Consider the following 18,562-nt stretch of genomic DNA (forward strand, 5'->3'; position numbering starts at 1 on the left):
ACATCACAACTGATAGGTAATAGAGTTGCCCCTCGGTTGTTACCAGGCCAACCTGAGCCTATATGTTTAACAACAAAATTGCACGGCCCTTGAATTAAAAAAAAAACTGAAAAGCAAAAACACACAAGCAAGAAACCTACTTAAGCAACAGTCTAGGATCACAATGTTTAACATCAAGTTTTATTGTCTAGACCCCTCCAAGTAGATCCCAAGTCCAACTACCTTTCCCCTCCTTCACACTACACTGCCTCTCACTGGCACATTGCAACAAGGGATCTCAATGGCTCTCACGGCACAGCGTGGTGTCAGCACCAGCAGTATTAGAAATACAGATTTTCTGTCCCTCAACTCCCAGACCTGCTGACTCAGGAAGTCTTGGGGTGGGACTGGGGTGCTGTGTTTTAACAAGGCCTCGGGGGATTCTGAAACACTCTCAAGTTTAACAACTGGCCTAACAGAAAGATGCATTCATCCAGTCTTCTGACAGCTTTGCCAACTTTACACAGTCTCTACTGAACTGTCCGTCTTTTAAGAACCACTCTCGTATCTTCACAGAATCAAGTTTCACCAAGAACAGTGATCTTCCATTCTTCTCAAATATGTGCTTCCTTCCACAGCTGAACTGGATCCGCACAAATCCAAAACCTTAGGTCTCCTGTGACCCTGATAATTTCCAAGGCTTCATGTACCCAGCCTATTTATAGAATCCTTTATACTGAAGCAGAGTTTAAAAATGAAAATAATTTAAAAGGATTTCTAATCTCTGCTTATGCCCCTCAAAGAACATTAAAGGTGACTAAAAGGACTGAAAATATGAAGTGCTTGTTTGTCAATAATATCTTAATAAAGCTGGGGAAAGTTCAAAAATTTTAAAAATATCAAGTCCAGGCAAGGATATAGAGCAACAGGAACTCTCCAGCATGGTTGGTGGAAATGTACATTTGCATCCGCTTTGGAAAACTGTTTGACAGCAATCACTAAAGACACAAATATATGCACTCTATGACTCAGTAATTCCACATAGGGACATATACCCAACATAAATGAGTGATTATGTCCACCAGCACATATATACAAGAATGTTCATAGCATTGTTATTCATAATAGCCAAACACTGGAAACACCCAAATGTCGGTCAAGTATCAAACAGATAATTTGTGAAATACTACACATTCTTTAAAAAAAAAATCTGCTTTTGCTACCTACAATAATACTGATCAGACTTACAGATGTAATGTTGAGTGAAAGAAAGCAGACACAAAAGACTACATACCATATGATTCCATTTTTATGAAGTTAAGTAAACACATAAAAACTAATCTATGGTGATCAAAACCAGAACAGTAATTACTTCTGGCGGGGGCGGAACGAGGAAGGGGGTGAGAAGGACATGTGTGGTGCTGGTATGTTCTGTATCTTGACCTGGGTGGTAGTTACACAGGTGTAGACATATGTAAAAAAATTAATCGAGCTTCATCTTCAAGATTTGCGCACTTGATTGTACGTGAGTAACATCTCAAATTTTAAAAAAAAGTGAAAGCAACAAAGAATATTAAAGGGAATCCCGATCATAACTGACAGCAACAGCCCTAAAGTCAGCTTTCCTCTCCTCCCCATTTCCCTTGCACGCATAGCTGCTTCAGTACCTCTCACTCACTGACCAAATCCCCAAACTCTCTCTGACATCCAGCAGGTAGGTATTTCCTTTATTTCTCCCTTCTTTCAATCATAAACCCGGGTTTGACGTGGCTTTTTACTAAATCCTTTCCTCTTGTTCACCACCTCTCAGGTCCACCTCTTTCTAAGTCCATCTCGTTTTCCCAATTCTGTATCCCAAAAGATCTCAAATAGGATAAAAAAGACAAAATTTTCTTTACTAGATAGTTATAGGGAGAGAAGTAGACAGTGCTCAGCCAGTGATGTATCTTGTCCTCTCACACACCCTCAGTTATGAAGTTAATTGAACTTTCCTAGGGAAAAGATACCACTCAGTAGTTATTTCTTTTTAATGATAGTTGTTACCAGTACAAACAACTGACCCCTCACCTAAAATGCACTAAGCTTTTGTCTTGCTCTTCTTAGCAATATCTACTTGCCTATATCAGGAATTCCATGCAGAATGTTTTGGTTTGTTTTTTTTCTAAAGATTGTAAAGGTGAAATTGGGAAAAGAGCCACATTGCAGTTTCTTAAAATATGAATATTGATAGCACATGTCAACTTTAAAAGGACCTGGTCCTGGGCACAGAGAACAGAGGTAATCAATAGCACTTCCCTGATGTAAATCCTCAATGTTAAATGTATAGTCTTTGACCATTTTTTCTCAGCCTAGGGTCTGAGAATATCTGGGGTGCACCAGATATATTTTCAAAGGTCTGCAGCAACTTATCCCTTTAGAACAGGCCTGTTGGAGGTTACCAGGAGCTGGGAGTGAGGGAGGGGTGGAGGAGGGGGAGAAATAGGAAGTTATTATTTAATAGGTTCAGAGTTTCTGTTTGGGATGATGACAAAGTTCTGGAAATAGATGGTGGTGATGGTTACATACGATTGTGAATGTACTTAATGCCACTGAATTGTACACTTTAAAATGGTTAAAATGTTAATTTTTAGGCTATGTATATTTTACCACAGTGTTTTTTAAAAAAAAGATCAATATGGACTTCCATTTCCAGCAGTATGGCATATTAGCCATCCTGAAAAAACTTCCAAGGACAAAAATGCATAAAATATTGGAAAAAGTATTTTACATATTTCATAAGTGCATAGCTGATGTGGTAGAAAGTAAAAGAAATCCTCAGAGGAAAAAGAATGCAGGATGAGAAAACATAAATCTAGAGAGGTGAGTGAGATCTAAAGCTGGTGGCTGCCCTGATGTCATCTGCTGACCTTAGCTATTTTAATGGGCCTTCAATAAGGACAGAAGATAAAGCCCAAGACTTGGAAACTGGACTCCAGAGTGTGACCTTAACAAAACTTGCCTTTCTTGACCTTGGCTATAGATGGAAGAGGAAAAAAAAAGTCTCCCATGAAATTTTCTGATTCCAAATAAAGAGGCAACCAACTGAATGGGAGAGGATTTTTGCAAACAGTGCCTCCAATTAGGGCTAATATCCAAAATATACAAGGAACTCATGCAACTCAACAACAAAAAAAAACAACCCAATTGAAAAATGGGCAGAGGACCTGAAGAGCTATTTCTCCAAAGAGGACATGCAAATGGCAAATAGACATATGAAAAAATGCTCAACATCACTAATCATCAGAGAAATGCAAATCAAAACCACAATGAGATATCACCTCACCCCAGTCAGAATGGCTATCATCAACAAGACAAATAGTAACAAGTGTTGGAGAGGCTGTGGAGAAAAAGGAACCCTCATACACTGTTGGTGGGAATGCAGACTGGTGCAGCCATTATGGAAGGCAGTGTGGAGGTTCCTCAGAAAATTACGAATAGAATTACCATATGACCCAGCAATCCCTCTCCTGGGTATCTACCCAAAAAATCTGAAAACATTTATACATAAACACAAGTGTGCGCCGATGTTCATTGCAGCTTTGTTTACGGTGGCCAAGACATGGAAACAACCAAAATGTAACTTCAATAGATGAATGGATAAAGAAGTTGTGGTATATATACACAATGGAATACTATTCGGTGGTAAGAAAAGATGAAATAGGACCATTGTGACAACATGGATGGATTTTGAGATTATAATGCTAAACGAAATAATTCAGACAGAAAAAGCAGAGAACCATATGATTTCACTGATATGTGATATATGAACCAAAAACAAAAGAACAAGACAAACAAATGAGAAACAAAAACTCATACACACAGACAATAGTGGTTACCAGAGGGTAAGGGGGGAGGGGGTGGTAGATGAGGGTAAAGGGGTCAAATATATGGTGATGGAAGGAGAACTGACTCTGGGTGGTGAACACACAATGGGATTTATAGATGATGTAATACAGAATTGTACACCTGAAATCTATGTAACTTTACTAACAATTGTCACCCCAGTAAACTTTAATTAAAAATAAATAAATAAATAAAAAGAAAAAAAGAAAAAAAAATTTTCTGATTCCGAACTGGCCTCCAGTAGGTTTGAAGCCTGTAAGTCTTGGTAATTCCTATTGCTTCTAGAGCAGGTTTGTTTTCCATCTTCTTTCTTAAAATTTGAAAAACCATCATAGATCAATTTTTCAAGTAGAACACACCCAGTACATTCACCTCTTACCCCCATAACAGTCTCCCTTTGGGTACTTTCTGGCTTGTTCCAGTATCCTTTTAAGGAATGACCATAATGGGAAAGAGTAACACAGATTTGGACCAACCTGTACAGAGTAGAATGGGACTACTACCACTCGTGATTGATGTATTAGTTATCTACTACTGAATAAGAAATTACCCTAAAACTTAGTACCTTGAAACAACAACATTTATTATCTCACCATTTCTGTGGATCAGGAATCTGGGCACAGCTTAGCTGGGCCCTCTGGCTCATGTTGTTTCACAACGTGGCAGTCAAGTTATTAGCTAGGATGGCCCTCATTTCAAGGCTCAGCTGAGAAAGGATCTGCTTCCCAGCTCGCTCATGCAGTTGTGGATAGGATTCAGTGTCTTCAGGCTGTTGGTCTGAGGGCCTCAGTTCCTTATGGGCTGTTGGCTGGAGGCCACCCTTGGTTCTTTGCCACATGGGCCTCTCAACAGGGTAGCTCACGACATAGCAGTTTGCTTCATCAGAGTGAGCAAGTGAGGAGAGACAGAAAGAGGGAAAGACAGAAGTCACAATCCTTTATAACCTAATCATGGAAGTGACATCCCATCTTTCTTGCCATATGCAGTTTGTTAGAAGCATATCACTAGATGCAGCTCACACACAAAGGAAGGGGATTACACAAGGCATGACTACCAAGAGGCAGGGATCATTGGGAGCCATTTCAGAAGCAGCCTACCACAACCGGACACCACACTTCTAATCCAGAACCTAAAATTGTGACCAACAAAAACCCAACATTAATGATTTAAATTTTAGTAACCCCAGGTTAGTGAGGCCCTTAGGTACTTGGCAAATATAAATGCCAGTCCTCTCTGAAGAAATTTACCTTAAGCTCAGGCATTAAGTACTTCCACCAGATAGAGTTCCAACAAACATGAGTTTGCAGTAAAAAAGAAAAAAACACAAGTCACCATGAGCGACAATTAGCAGAAACAAAGGATCATACCTGCCAATACTATAGATACTGGAATTATCAGATACACAGTATGTATATAATAAGCATGTTTAAGCTATACACTGAAAACTATGGCTAAGAAACAAGAAAAAGTAAAAAATAGTATATCAGATTTGAACAAAAAACAAATTTTTAGGAATGAAAAACAAAATAATAGAAATTAGAAAAATCAATAGACTCGTTAAAACACCAGATTGAACACAGCCGAAGTAAGAAATAATGAAGTGAAAGATAGATTTCAAGAAGTTACCCAGAAGCAGCAAGGTAAAGACAGGGAAAATATTAAAGAAAGGGAAATAGATAAGGAGGATAGAGAAGCTGTTACATCTAACTGGACTTTCAAAATGAGATAAAAGAATAAGAGACAGAGAGTTTGTTTTTCTCCTGTTAATCTGCCTTTTTATTACAGATGTATGTCAACCAAGAACCTAGAAAGGTAAAAGGAAAATTAATTTTCTTCCCCCACATGGCCAAATGCCTACTTCAACATCATTGATGGCATTCCTGAAAATTTATTCAACCAGTGATCATATGATGGAGTAGGTATCATCATATTTAATTAGTGAAACAATTTAAATAATATAAAGTGTTTCACTTGAATGTATTGAAAATATTTTAATATTCACTTACAAATATATGTAAGCATTCTAAAATAATTTGGACTGAAATTTTTCTTTACTTGTCCTAAGTATACATCCATCACTTGAATAACAAATATACATCCATTGCTGAAGAGTAAAATGCTGCAATAATTATGATTTTTTAAACTTTTAAGTTTATATAGAAAACCATTTATTAAGAATTGCATTGCTCCGCTTTTGCTAGGTTATGCTGTGGCAACAAACTCTGAAATAAAAAACTGGATTTAATTTTTTGTTATTTACTTCCACTTAGGCCATCAGCCTTACAAGAAAAATTTTCACATCTTACAAGGGTAAATTAATAGCAAAATGTCAGTTTACCACCTGAAAATTTCATGAGCAGGAAAAATTCCAACATCCTGTTCAACAGCATCCTTGATAAATCATCTTCAGTTTAAATATAAAGAATGTAAAGCGTAAGAAGGTTAAAATAAAGTGTTAGAGCAAAACAAGGCATCAAAACTACATTTTATTCCCACTTGTCAAACTTTAAAATAGTAGAGTTTATGAGAAGGCTTTAAGAAGAGAATTCCTTATAGTTCTATGTCTAGGGAAGCTAAAGTTAAAAAAATCTTATTGACAATATTACTATACACCACAAGTCAGCATGCTTTTCCTTTTAAGGGTCAGGTAGTTAATACGTTAGGCTCTGCGGGCCATTAGGTCTCTGTCACAACTACTCAACTCTGCTGTGGTGGTGCAAAGCTGCCATAGATAATGCAAACCAAGGAGCATGGCTCTGTTCCAGTAAAACTTTATTTACAAAACAAGCAGAGGGCTAGATTTGATCCTCAGGCCATAATTTGACAACTCCTGCTATAAACTATGAACTATTTTCAGCAGTTGAAGATGAAGGAGTTTTCATATTTGCTGAAGCTATAAATCCTAGTTGTTAAGTTCCTTCTAGAAAAATGTGTTATCTAAACACTTCTTGAATTGTATTCTGCTGTGTACAGAAAGGCTATGATATTATTAAATGTGATACTTTATCTTGGATGTCAGACATTTGGATATGCAGAAACAACTACAAGTTATATTTAAATCTGATAGGATGATAAATTAGTAATGAATTCAACTCAGCTTCTGTTTAATTGTTGAGAGTTTACTGAGATCTCACACAGCTATCAACCTAATACATTCTGGTTGAAAAACTATTTATAGGATGGAAAATCAGTTTTAAAACTTGTCAATTATTATCAATAATAGAACAAACATGGTAAAGGCTAAGAGCAATTTAGGAATCTTAAGCATGTGATGTTATATATCCTTCAGTATGGTAATCAGAAAGCAATTATAACTGTCTATAAGCAGAAAGATTGTGGGCCACTTCGCCATACTTCAATCAAAGACAAAAATACATGATGTCCAAAGATTTTGGAATTGCCTTGTCATATATTTAACAAGATGTTTAAACAAGATGGAATAGCAGTCACTACATGTTTACAAGTCATCTTGAACAAAACCAAAATAATGTGATTTTTATATAACAACAATATACCTTAACTTATTAAAACTGCTTGCAGAGAAAGGACTTTGCTTGCTGGAACCTGAGGAAGAAGTAACCCAACCAATGCAGATATTTCTTACATATAGCTGCTGAAAAGATTCTCTTATCATTCTACTCCAGGAAGATGCTAATACTGGAGTACATGAAATGAAACTGAAATGCAGATAGAAAAACCAAAATGATTGGTTTATTGAAAGCTAATTATATTACTTCTTTGCTATATTTTTAGAGCCAAGGTTTAGGAAAAAATTTTATTCATGTGACTGTGTAAAACAGCAATTGCAGTCAAAACATAAATATATTAGGAATAAAAAATGTAAGTAAAGAAGCTTGAGATTCAGAAACTATTTTCTTCAACTGGTATCCATGCGAGAGACTGCTTCAACCAAACTGCACCATCAGCAACCACACCAACACTAGGATTTATAAATGGAGGTGAGTCTTTACTTTTGTTGGTTCCTATTAAAGAGAAAAAAAAGCTTAATAATTTTGTGGTAGCATCAACACTAGCAGTATCCCATAATGGTAGCACTAACCAAACATTATCTGCTATTGTGCCCTCTGTAGGTGAAAGTGGGGGGGAGAAAAATTTTCCTCTCTCCTTTTAGGTTCTTTCAGTTGGTCTAATATTTAAATCTACATAAGACAGAATAACAAGAGAAAATAACCAAATTTAATCACATGCATATGTACATGAACCCCACAAATATGAGAGAATCAGAGACCTCACATACATGAGGTTCAGGGACAGAAAGGTAAAATTAGGTATATATGACATTCTGAGCTAAGGATGAGATAAGAAGTCTTGGTGTTCCTAGGGGAGGAGGGTCATTTACAGGACAATAAGAAGAGCAGATGTTCAGTAATTAGATATTTGCCCTGCCCTATAGATAGGCCATAAAAGGTTATTTCTGGAAATAACTCTGATTATGGGAAAGGCCCCTAATTTAAATTCTTTGAGGGAGAGATAAGTTTCCCTTGAGCCATCAGAGTCTTGATTGTCTTCAGCTCAAAATAACCCACAGGCTAAAGTGGCACATCTTGGGGAGGCCTGTTCTGAATCCCTTCAAAAGAGAGCATCTATTTATGTGGTAAATAACACTACTGTTTATTTCCAGGTATATTTTCTTTACTCTTAGGTATACAGGGGATTACATTCCTTCTGCCCTTAAAGGCACAGCTATTTGACTACTTTGGGCTCATGAACCGTGAATGAAAGTAACCTCTACATATCTGGGCCATAGCATTTTGCTGCCAGTGGTAAATACTCTAGTTCTCTCTTTGTCTGCGGCACTGAACCCTGAGCTTCATTTTGAGATGTGGGCATGATAAAATGCTGTAGTCTCCATCAGCCTGCCAGCCCATGATGGATACATATCACAAACAAAAGATAAATCTTTGTTGTTTTAAGCCACTGGGATTTTAGGGTTTGTTTCCCAAGCATAACTGACTGGTGCAATTTAGTGTCATAAATGTATAGTCTTAATGACCCCAGAAGCAAACTACCAGCTTACACTTGATGATAAATAAATATTCCTGAATGGAATGTCAAACTTTAAAAACCTGAATATTAACATTTTAATAGTAAAATTGTAATGATAATTTTTAAATTAATAATATCTAATTTTTATACTTCATGTGGATTCTGGTATCTTAGAAGTTTATTATGTGATAGTGGCATTCTTCTGCCACCAAATATTGATTTTTAACATGTAGCTATTTTGCATTTAGCCAAAATGTATATTTGGTGCCACTCTAAAAATATATACTAAATAAAAATTATATGACTAAAAGCTTGGCTCTGTGTCCTTCATTTAAAATAGTTACTTGACAGAAACCTGAAACGATTTGTAAATCGTCACAATTTTTTTCTAAGGAAGAATACCTTGATTTTCTAAAACTCAGGCATTTTTTTGCTGCCATTTTGCATTCCCTATCTTGTCTCTCCTGCTGCCACCAGCTGGCTTCCTCTACTGATGAATTCCAGAAACCAGCAGGATTCAATTCAGTGTTTTATTCTAACTGCTGGTCCCTGATGAGAACACCAAGTCAGTTAAATAAGTTAAATTTTAGGTTGGGAATAGAAAAACACAACTCATTTCCTACATATTTTGTATAATCAGATAGCCACACAGTAGCTGATACTTGTCCAGCTAGAGTGGACCCTCTAGACGGTCCAGACAAGCCCACAGGCTAACAAAAGAGAATACAATTCAATTCTTAAGTTAATATTTTCTCCTCTCAGGGAAGAAGGTATTAAAAATTACAGGAAGTATATAAGAGCAAAGGTCAGTTCAAATACAATAGCGTACCAATAGTCTTAGTGTACTCTTAGGCTTTAATAACTTCAGAAGTACAAATTCTACAAACTTACACAAAACATCATTTGAAAATAAAGTTATTTAAATTTCTTTCGTGCTTATTTGCTCTTGGGAATTTTTGAACAGTAAACGTATTTCAGTATTTTGTTTCAGTCAGTATTTGCCATCCTCAATTAGGGGACTGAAAAATTTAACATTTAAAATTATTCAAAATTCAAACTGAGGGAAGGAGGTTAGTTATCACTTTGTGAGGGGTATAAATATCTAATTATTACATTGCTTTGTACACCTAAAACTAATTTTTAAAATTGTTGAAAATTCACAAAATGAGTAAGCATGAAAGAAATTTAAGTAAACATTCAAGTGATGCTTTTTGCAAGTATGTAGCTTTTATACTTCTGAAATTATCAAAACCTAGAACTGTATTAAGACTTTTGGGACAGCTGTACATTGAAAACAGTGGAGTCACTGGGTGCTTGATGATCTTTTATAATTTACACCCAGCTGTGTCCCAAATAAATTGACACATTTTGTAGTAACACATACACACATATAGACAAGATGAGGCATAAGGTTTCTTGAACCTAGAAAGGAGATACAGTGCTAAATTATTAAAACTTTAGGAAAAGTGTGGAGAGTGAGGCAAACTAGTAGCAATATTTGTAATATAGATTTTTATTATTACACTTTAGTTTTACTTTAGAGGGGGTTGAGAGTGCATTTTTATTCGGGATACTTGTTCTTAAGATAGTATTATGTTCTCGATATTTGGGTATTAGTATTTTTATTGCTAATGATGCTTTTCCAGAAAAGTTAACACAAGTAATTTTTAAGGACTTGAACATTAAGTGAATGCAGAAAAACAAATATTGGTTTTCCTTTCGTTAGAGATCATCTAGTTCAGTGGTTCTCAATCTTGGCTGCACAGTGGAATGATCTAAGAGCTTAAAAAAATACTAATGCTTGGGTCCCAAGCTGAGATTGACTTAATTAATGTAAGCTATAGCATTTTAATACAAATTTTTATAGCCCCCTAGTGCTCCTAATGTACAGCCAAGGTTGAGAACCACTGCTCCAAGTCAATATATAATCAGGTATGTGTCAACATAAAAATATGTGTATGTTCAGAGCTCCATTTTTTTTGTTTTGTTTTTACCATAGAACCAATCTTAAATTTTGTAATGAAAGAGGTTAAGAAAAGATCCTAATTTAATCAACAACATGAATAAAGCTATGTCAGGGTGGAAAAATGTCTCCTCTTCCCTTCTAGGTTTTTCTGGCTGGTATAAAAATTAAATTGACATGAGACAGAATAACAGGAGCAAAGCAAGCAAAAATTTAATAACATGTATGCCTCCTGTATACATGGGAGAGACCCAGGAAAACTGAATAACTCTGAAATGGCAGAAGCCATCACCTTAAATACCATCTTCAGCTAAAGACAAAAGATTTGGGGGATGGGGAGGAGGCCAGCAATGGGTGGTCCCCAGGCAAAGTACAGTAAATAAGGGTCAGGTTGTTATGCAGAGTTAAGTCCCTGCCTTTTGCATTGATAAAAAGTTTGTGGAGATTTATTCATCCTGCTCTTCCTGGTAGAGAGGGAAACATCTTTACAAATGGAGATTCCCTTTATAAATGTAAATGTCTCTTAGGAAAGGGTAACTTCTACTTGGTTTTCAGAACTCCTCTTCTGTCTGTTTTTTGTTTTGTTTTTTTAAATAACCAGTTTAAAATAATCAATATGCCAAAAAGGGTGGCAAATATTTTGAGGTGGCAAATTCTGCTCCCCTACAGCTCTATTATGTTGAGCAAAATAAACCAGACACAAAAGAGTACTTATTGTTTGATTCTATTCACATAAAGTTTAAATAAATTAGAAGGGGGAGGGAGGTTGACTTGAAAAGAAATTCCTGATAAGGAAATGTTCTTTATTTTGATTAGGGTACGCAGATAATAGTTATTAAGGCTCATCGAAATGGACAGTTGAGATCTGTATTATGCTTTCGCTATGTGTAAATTACACTTAAATAAAAAGAATAAACGTAACTAACTTAAATCTGGATACCTATGACAAGGTGTGGGAGGCGGAGGCGATTATTATTACTTCAGATGACCCCAAACCCTCATTAGATCAAAAGCAACAGCGAACACCAGACCAGAACTGGAGAGAATGGAGAGCAAACTGCAGGGAGAGCCAAAACCTAAGAAGCCACGAGACAGCACGCAGCGGCAACCAAGCGGATGCCGGGATCGCGGCGCCCGAGTGCCCCACAAAAATAAGCCCCCGCGCCCTTTTCCGGTGCGCACAAGTCCGTCAGTCTGTGTGACCCCACCGGAAGGGTCCGGGGGAAAACAGCGCCATCGCGAGAAGTGAGCCGGCAGCAGGTTGGTTCCTGCGCGGATGCTGTGGTTGTAAGCGCTGTGCGGTCGGCTGGTTGCGGCTCGCAGGGAGGAGGACGCCGGGGGCTCGCCTTCCCTCCGCTGCCTCTGCCACTGCCATGATTCCGGTGTCGCTGGTGGTGGTGGTGGTGGGTGGCTGGACTGCCGTCTACCTGACCGACTTGGTGCTGAAGGTGAGAGCTTCGGGTTGATGGCTCAAGCCCGCGGTACCCAGGGCGGGAGCGCAGGGCCCAAAGCCTTTCCTGCTCCCCTGCCTCGCGCCTCCCGGGCTGGAAGCCGCGCGGCCGTTGCCCACGTTCGGTCTTAAAGAATGGGGTGCCGCGGGAGGGGTGTGGCGGCCGGCGCAGCAGCCGCAGTCTCATTGCCGGGCGGTGCAGGCCCCGCAGCCTTCGTGTCTTGCCGGGGAAGCTCCGGTAATAGTCTCGGGAGGACCGGGGTCCTGCCATACCTCACGGCAGTGTCCCAGGGAGGAAAATAAATTGTTTGCCTAGGAAAGGCATTGTTTCCCCTCATTGTCTTTAACTCCACGACCCCGTAGAGACTGCTGGCGTTGGAATGAATCTAAATCAAGTTGTGATTTCGATCAGTGGTCTCAAACTTTAAAGTACATATGGTCATCGGGGGTTCCGGTTAAAATGCACATTCTGATTCAGCAGGTCTGCGGCAGAGCCTAAGATTGTGCGTTTGTAGCCAGTTCCCAAGTGCTACCAATGCTGTTTGCTAATCTACAGACCATCCTTCAAAGTAGCATACTCAGTAGCAGGGATGTAGATAACTAATTTCTGATTATTCAAATGTTAATTTGCACCCTGCACCCCCTTCTTAACATTAACTCCCCTCCACACACGCTCTGGGTGCACGGTCCATTCTCCAGTTATTTGGGAGGGGTAGCAAAAATTACGAACATTTGTCTGACCGCATGGTTCAAGTAACCTTTTGGAATTGAATATTGGAGGGTGGGGGTTAACTATGTGTGGAACAAAATCTTATAAATTCTCAAATGTTTAATAAAAATTCCAATTATGAATAGTAAAACCATGTTCTGAGTACCGTTTTAAATAGAATACTGTAGTTTAGTATTGTGTGCTTTAGGTTTAACAGTAAAATGAAATGATACTTGTGCTTCTTTGTTGCAGTTCAACTTGCAAAGTGAGGCGGTTCTACAGTGGAGTCCTTAGAGCAAGGGCTGGGCTCTGACACTTCTAGCCCTTGTGACCTTGGGCAAATTACTCTCTTGTGCCTCGGTTTCTTCCTCTTTAAAGTAGGGGTAACAATAGTAAGGATTTCCTGATACTGTAGAGAGGATTACATTAGTTCGTACACATAAAGCCTTGCTACTCAACCTGCGGTTCAAGGACCAGCAGCACTTGCATCATCTGGGAGTTTGTCGGAAACGTAGACTTAGAATCTCGGTCCTCATCCCTGACCTACAGAATCAAGACTCTGCATCTTCTGCACATACTTGGCACAGTGCTTAGCATGTCATAAGCAGTACAGACCACTGCTTCTTTCTTTAAACAGTGATTTTGTTGTTTAGAAACAAGGCACATGATTTCTTTATGTTGCATATGTGACAAAAATCCAAAATAAAAAGAAGTTTTCAAACCTCCACAGCCTCTGGTCAAATGTGTGAGGTGACCAGGATGGCACTTTAATTTCAGTAACAGCCCCTGGCTCCCTAAGAGTATTTACTATTCCTTGGGCAAAAGATCTAACTCATTCAGAGTATCTGCTTGGGGAATGGAGAGACCTTAGACTTTTCGGAGCCTGCACCTTCAATTTTTCTGTTTCCAACATGGTCCGCTGTTTCCACCCTTGGTTCTTCTAGGATTTCCTCAGTAGACTGCTGAAGGGGTGTGTCACTCTCCTTTTCCAAGTCCTGGAAAATAAGCAGGTTTTAAAAATTCCACCTAAAAATTGAGAGCAGAGAACATTCGATATCCAAAGGCAAACGGATACCTGTGTTCAGACTCAGGTCATTTTTTATGACTGTGATAGGCTGAAATATCCTTCTAGAAACAGATGAATTTCTCAAATGGATGGACATTGATGTGACAAAATACTTACTGTACTTACAGTAACCGAGGTAATCAGGGTCAATGTCAGTGTATATAAAACAGCTTTGTTATCCAAAATCCTTACTCAAGGACTTCAAACGTCCCTAAAGATAAAACTCGTTAGGCTGTGTATAAACAGTTATCCTCCCAACCCTGAAGAATGTAAGAGAAGTTACTGAGACCAAGATGACTTTAGATAAGTTTTGTACTTTTACGTAATCAAAGTCAGCCTAATTTCTTAGGGTTGTTGCTCAGAAAAGGATAGAAAGCACTGATTCCAACCAACTTGTACCCTCTGTTGGATTAGTTGGGTGTATTTTTAAATTATAACACAAGGACACTTTCTATGGTAACAAGGTTTCTAGGCCTGTACTGTCCAGTACGGTAGCCATTGAGCTACACATGGTCATTGAGCATTTGAAATGGGGCTAGTCCAAATTGAGATGTGCTGTAAGTGTCAAGTTGACACCGGATTTCAAAGACTTAGTACACAAATGAATGAATAGAATTGTAAATTATTTCAGTGATATTTTATATTGATTTCATGTTGAAATGATAATATCTTGGATATTTTGAGTTAAAAATATATTTAAATTAATCTCTCTCCATTTACTTTTTAAAATTTGGCTACTAGAAATTTTAAAATTACGTATGGGACTGGCATGTGTGACTCACATTGTATTTCTATTGGGCAACAGTGTTTTAAGCAGAGGGCAGCTGTAAAGGGGCAGACAATATTTTAGGTTTTGTGGGCCACACAGAGTCTGTGTCGCATATTCTTGTTTTTGTTGTCTTTTTATAATCCCTAAAAAATGTGAAAACCATCCTTAGCTCAGAGGCAGTACAAAAACACGTTGCAGGCCAGATTTGGCCCATGGGCCATAGGATGCTGGGCCCTAATCTCAGCAGACCAGTTAGTCTGAGACCTTTCCTTTAATATCCTGAAGAAGAAACATAAAGCTTCAAAATTACAAGCATTTGTTATATCTTGCTCTCCTGTAGAAAACACTTTTTGATTTTCTTAAACATTATAAATTGTTCTTCAAAATTGAGTGATGTGGAACTTTTCTTTCCCTCTTAGTCATCTGGGTATTTTAAGCATTCTTATGAAGGCTGGCTGGCAGACAATGGATTAAACATCTCCCCTTTTCACATAAGATGGCAAACAGCTATTTTCAATCATGCCTTTTACAGTTGGGGACGGCAGAAAGCAAGGCTCCTTTACCAGTGGTATGCTTCATTTTTTCTTTTTGGTTTAAATTATTGTGATCATGAGAAATGCTTATTAAAAGAACTGTTTCCATCATTTACCAATCTGCGTTTTAAAATTTTGACAGTATAAAAACTTTATGGTTTTATATAAACTTATGGGATTGCCTCCTTGTGCTTTCTCATACATTAAAAATCAAAGTTCTATATCTTGATCTGGGTGGTGGGTACATGGATGCACATGTGTAAAAATTCAGTGAGCTGTACACTTCAGTCTTGTACACTTCGCTGTGTACCTTATACACTAATAGAAAATCAAACAACATATGGAGCATTTTCCATCAGGAAAATAATCCTGGAGAATTCTTTCCCCTATCATCACACATAGAAACGAGGGTCCTGGGAGTCATGGGACACCCCAAAATCTGCAGGCTTTCCCCTGTGCTTCTTTTGTGATACTCCTCCAGGTTCCGGAAGGACATTTAAAATATTTAACAACCAGTAAGGCATATGCACAAACCAAGTGGGAAACCGGCCAAGCAGACTGCAGCATTGGGGTCCTGGAGCCCCCTTGCCATTCCAGGCATACCCCTTTAGTTTAAAACATTAAAAAAAAATCAAAAGTTTATGGTTAGGGGGTTTACGATGATCTCTGGGACACCCTAGAGACTGACAAATTAGTTGAGAGAATTTCTAGTATGGCACTGGGAAGGGGGAGGCGGGCTTTGTCTAAATTCCTTTTTGTTAAAAATTGAGCTCCAAATGGAGTAGAGCTAAATGAAAATACTCAGATTATCAAAATGCAACAGCAAATCAAAGCAAACAAAAGAGGAAGTAGGAAATAATAAAAGAGCAGAAATCAGTGAAGTAGAACATATACAATAGAACAAATCAGCAAAGTCAAAATATGGTTCTTTGAAAAGATTAATAAAATTGATAAACCTGTACCATGACTGATTAAGAAAAAAGAAACCACAAGTTAACTAAAAATCAGAATTGAAAAAGGGAACATTAATACAGGTTTTATAAACATTAAAAAAATGAAATTATAAACAATTCTGTGCCTATAAATTTGACAATTTAGAAGAATAAGTTCCTTGAAAAACACAACTTATCAAACAGTTACAAAGTGTAATAGATCATCCCAACTATAGACGGGTAACTGCTAATTACAAAAGCAGTAAAAGAAAGAAGCTCATTAAATGCTATCATGAATATTTAAGCTCATCACAAAATATTGCTAAAATAAGATACAGGTAATAGAATTGGTAGAGGAAAAAGAATGGATGTCTGTAACGTCAAAAGAATTTTAATAACTATGAGAACAAGATCAAAACGATGCTATGTAAATGAGCAAAAGACATGCAAGGAAACAAATTTTTTATTGGGAAGAATATTCAGCCTCTTAAATTATGAGAGAACTGTAAGTTATTAGAACTCTTTAAAGAGACTACTGCCTGTGCTTCAGTCACAGATCTAAAGTTCAGTAGGAAAAAGAGACAGAGGTATGGGAATTTTTAGACATTTATTTTGAAGCTATGAAATGTGGTTGGTCAATGAAGTTTTTAGTCCCTGAATTGTTAGGAATTGTACGTTTATGCAATTTTTTCCTCTTAACAGGTTCAACTTTGGAATGGTATTTGGCGTAATTGCCATGTTTAGCTCGTTTTTTCTACTGGGGAAAACGCTGATGCAGACTTTAGCACAAATGATGGCTGATTCTTCTGCTTCTTATTCTTCCTCCTCTTCTTCCTCTTCTTCCTCCTCTTCTTCCTCTTCATCATCTTCCTCTTCTTCCTCCTCCTCCTCTTCCTCACTTCACAACGAACAGGTGCTACAAGTTGTGGTAAGTGCCTTCTTTTTTCTTTAATAACTAACTTTGTTGAAACATAGACACAAGATATTTCTTCTGGATAGCATAACTCCTATCCATAATATAACTATAAAAATAAATGAAAGTCTCACAATTTCTCAAATTATCTGCTTAAATAAAAACATTAGTAAGAATATAGCAAGGAATAATTGCAGTATGTAGTAGTAATAGTAGTAGAATGAAGAGACCATCATTAAGACTGTCACCAATTACATAGGTATTTCATTTAATACGTGTTGTCTTGAGTTGTTAAATGACTGTTCGTATCAAAGAATAAGTATGCTGATTTAGGATCTTTATAATATATAAATAAATTGCATTTTTATCCTATGCAGTGTTCCCATTTTCTCTTCGTGGCTTTCATACTCTAACCAATAATATCCTTTTAATTAAAAGTATAAGACCTTTTTGAATGGTCACTGATTTTTTTGATGTGAAGAATAATGTGCTGAGTTGTACTCCTTTGAATGTGAGCTATTTATAATAATTCTCTCTTTAAAACACATGAGTAGACCTTTACCTTATCAATTCATGTCTCCAGAGTTTGGAAAGGTGCTTTACCATTGGCTTTTAATTCAAAATTTTTACATTTATAGATTCCATTTCCAGGAGTCATGAATGTTATGTTTTTAATCACATTCTTATTAATGGAATAGACTATTTACGAGTTAGTGACAGTTTTTTGTTTGTTTGTTTTTTAACTCAACACTTTGTGGCCTCTACTATGCTGGGTCACTATGGGAAGATTTAGAAGTCATTTGTAGAGAATGGTAACTAGCTCTTTCTTAGAGGTTAAAAGGATTCTCCAGGTGAGGCCTCAGAAGAGATGATTTATTTCTTTAGCAAACATTTACTGAGTATATTCTGCCGATTGGCCATGTGTTATTGAGTCCTGCTTATATGGGGAACAAAATCCAATCCTAGCAGTAATGGAACTTTTAGTCTAGAGGGAGAGCTGCTATAATTGTGCTACGGTTAGATAAAGTATAAGGTGCTGTCGGGATAGAGAGAAGGTGTGCTGAGATGTGCCTGGCACTGGGGAGAGAGTAGAGAAGAGCTTTGGTGGAAGGGTGGGCAGAGTCCACATAGCCTGGGAAAGGAAGGTGGCAGTTGAGTGTCCTAGTACCAGAGGGACCCATATAACAGGGAAAGGTGGAGGGCATAATAGTAGAAATAATAAAACCTAGTTCATATGCACTGCTTCCCATGTGAGGTTTTGGTGCCCGTTTTCTTTTATTCTTGCAACAATCTAGAAGTAAGAGTCACAGGAGAAAACCAAGGCACAGAGATGTTAAGTCACTTGCCTGTCGTCACAGC

At 37.7% G+C, this 18,562-nt stretch overlaps 1 protein-coding gene across 2 annotated transcripts in view; it reads left to right on the plus strand.

Annotated features, from left to right (window-relative positions):
• The first annotated feature begins 12,054 nt into the window (after nucleotides 1-12,054).
• Nucleotides 12,055-18,562, plus strand: part of MBTPS2 (membrane bound transcription factor peptidase, site 2) — a 37,728-nt gene continuing 31,220 nt past the window's right edge. Inside the window, exons 1-3 of one of the 2 annotated variants that reach the window (XM_019714586.2) lie at nucleotides 12,055-12,279; nucleotides 15,245-15,393; nucleotides 16,993-17,218. In XM_019714586.2, coding sequence (XP_019570145.2) covers nucleotides 12,205-12,279; nucleotides 15,245-15,393; nucleotides 16,993-17,218 — 450 coding nt within the window. In that variant the 5' untranslated portion in view covers nucleotides 12,055-12,204. The remainder of the gene's footprint in view (nucleotides 12,280-15,244; nucleotides 15,394-16,992; nucleotides 17,219-18,562) is intronic. The other variant, XM_019714587.2, reaches the window with a different exon arrangement.

Source organism: Rhinolophus sinicus, chromosome X, assembly GCF_036562045.2.
Source record: "Rhinolophus sinicus isolate RSC01 chromosome X, ASM3656204v1, whole genome shotgun sequence".
Taxonomy (NCBI): domain Eukaryota; kingdom Metazoa; phylum Chordata; class Mammalia; order Chiroptera; family Rhinolophidae; genus Rhinolophus; species Rhinolophus sinicus.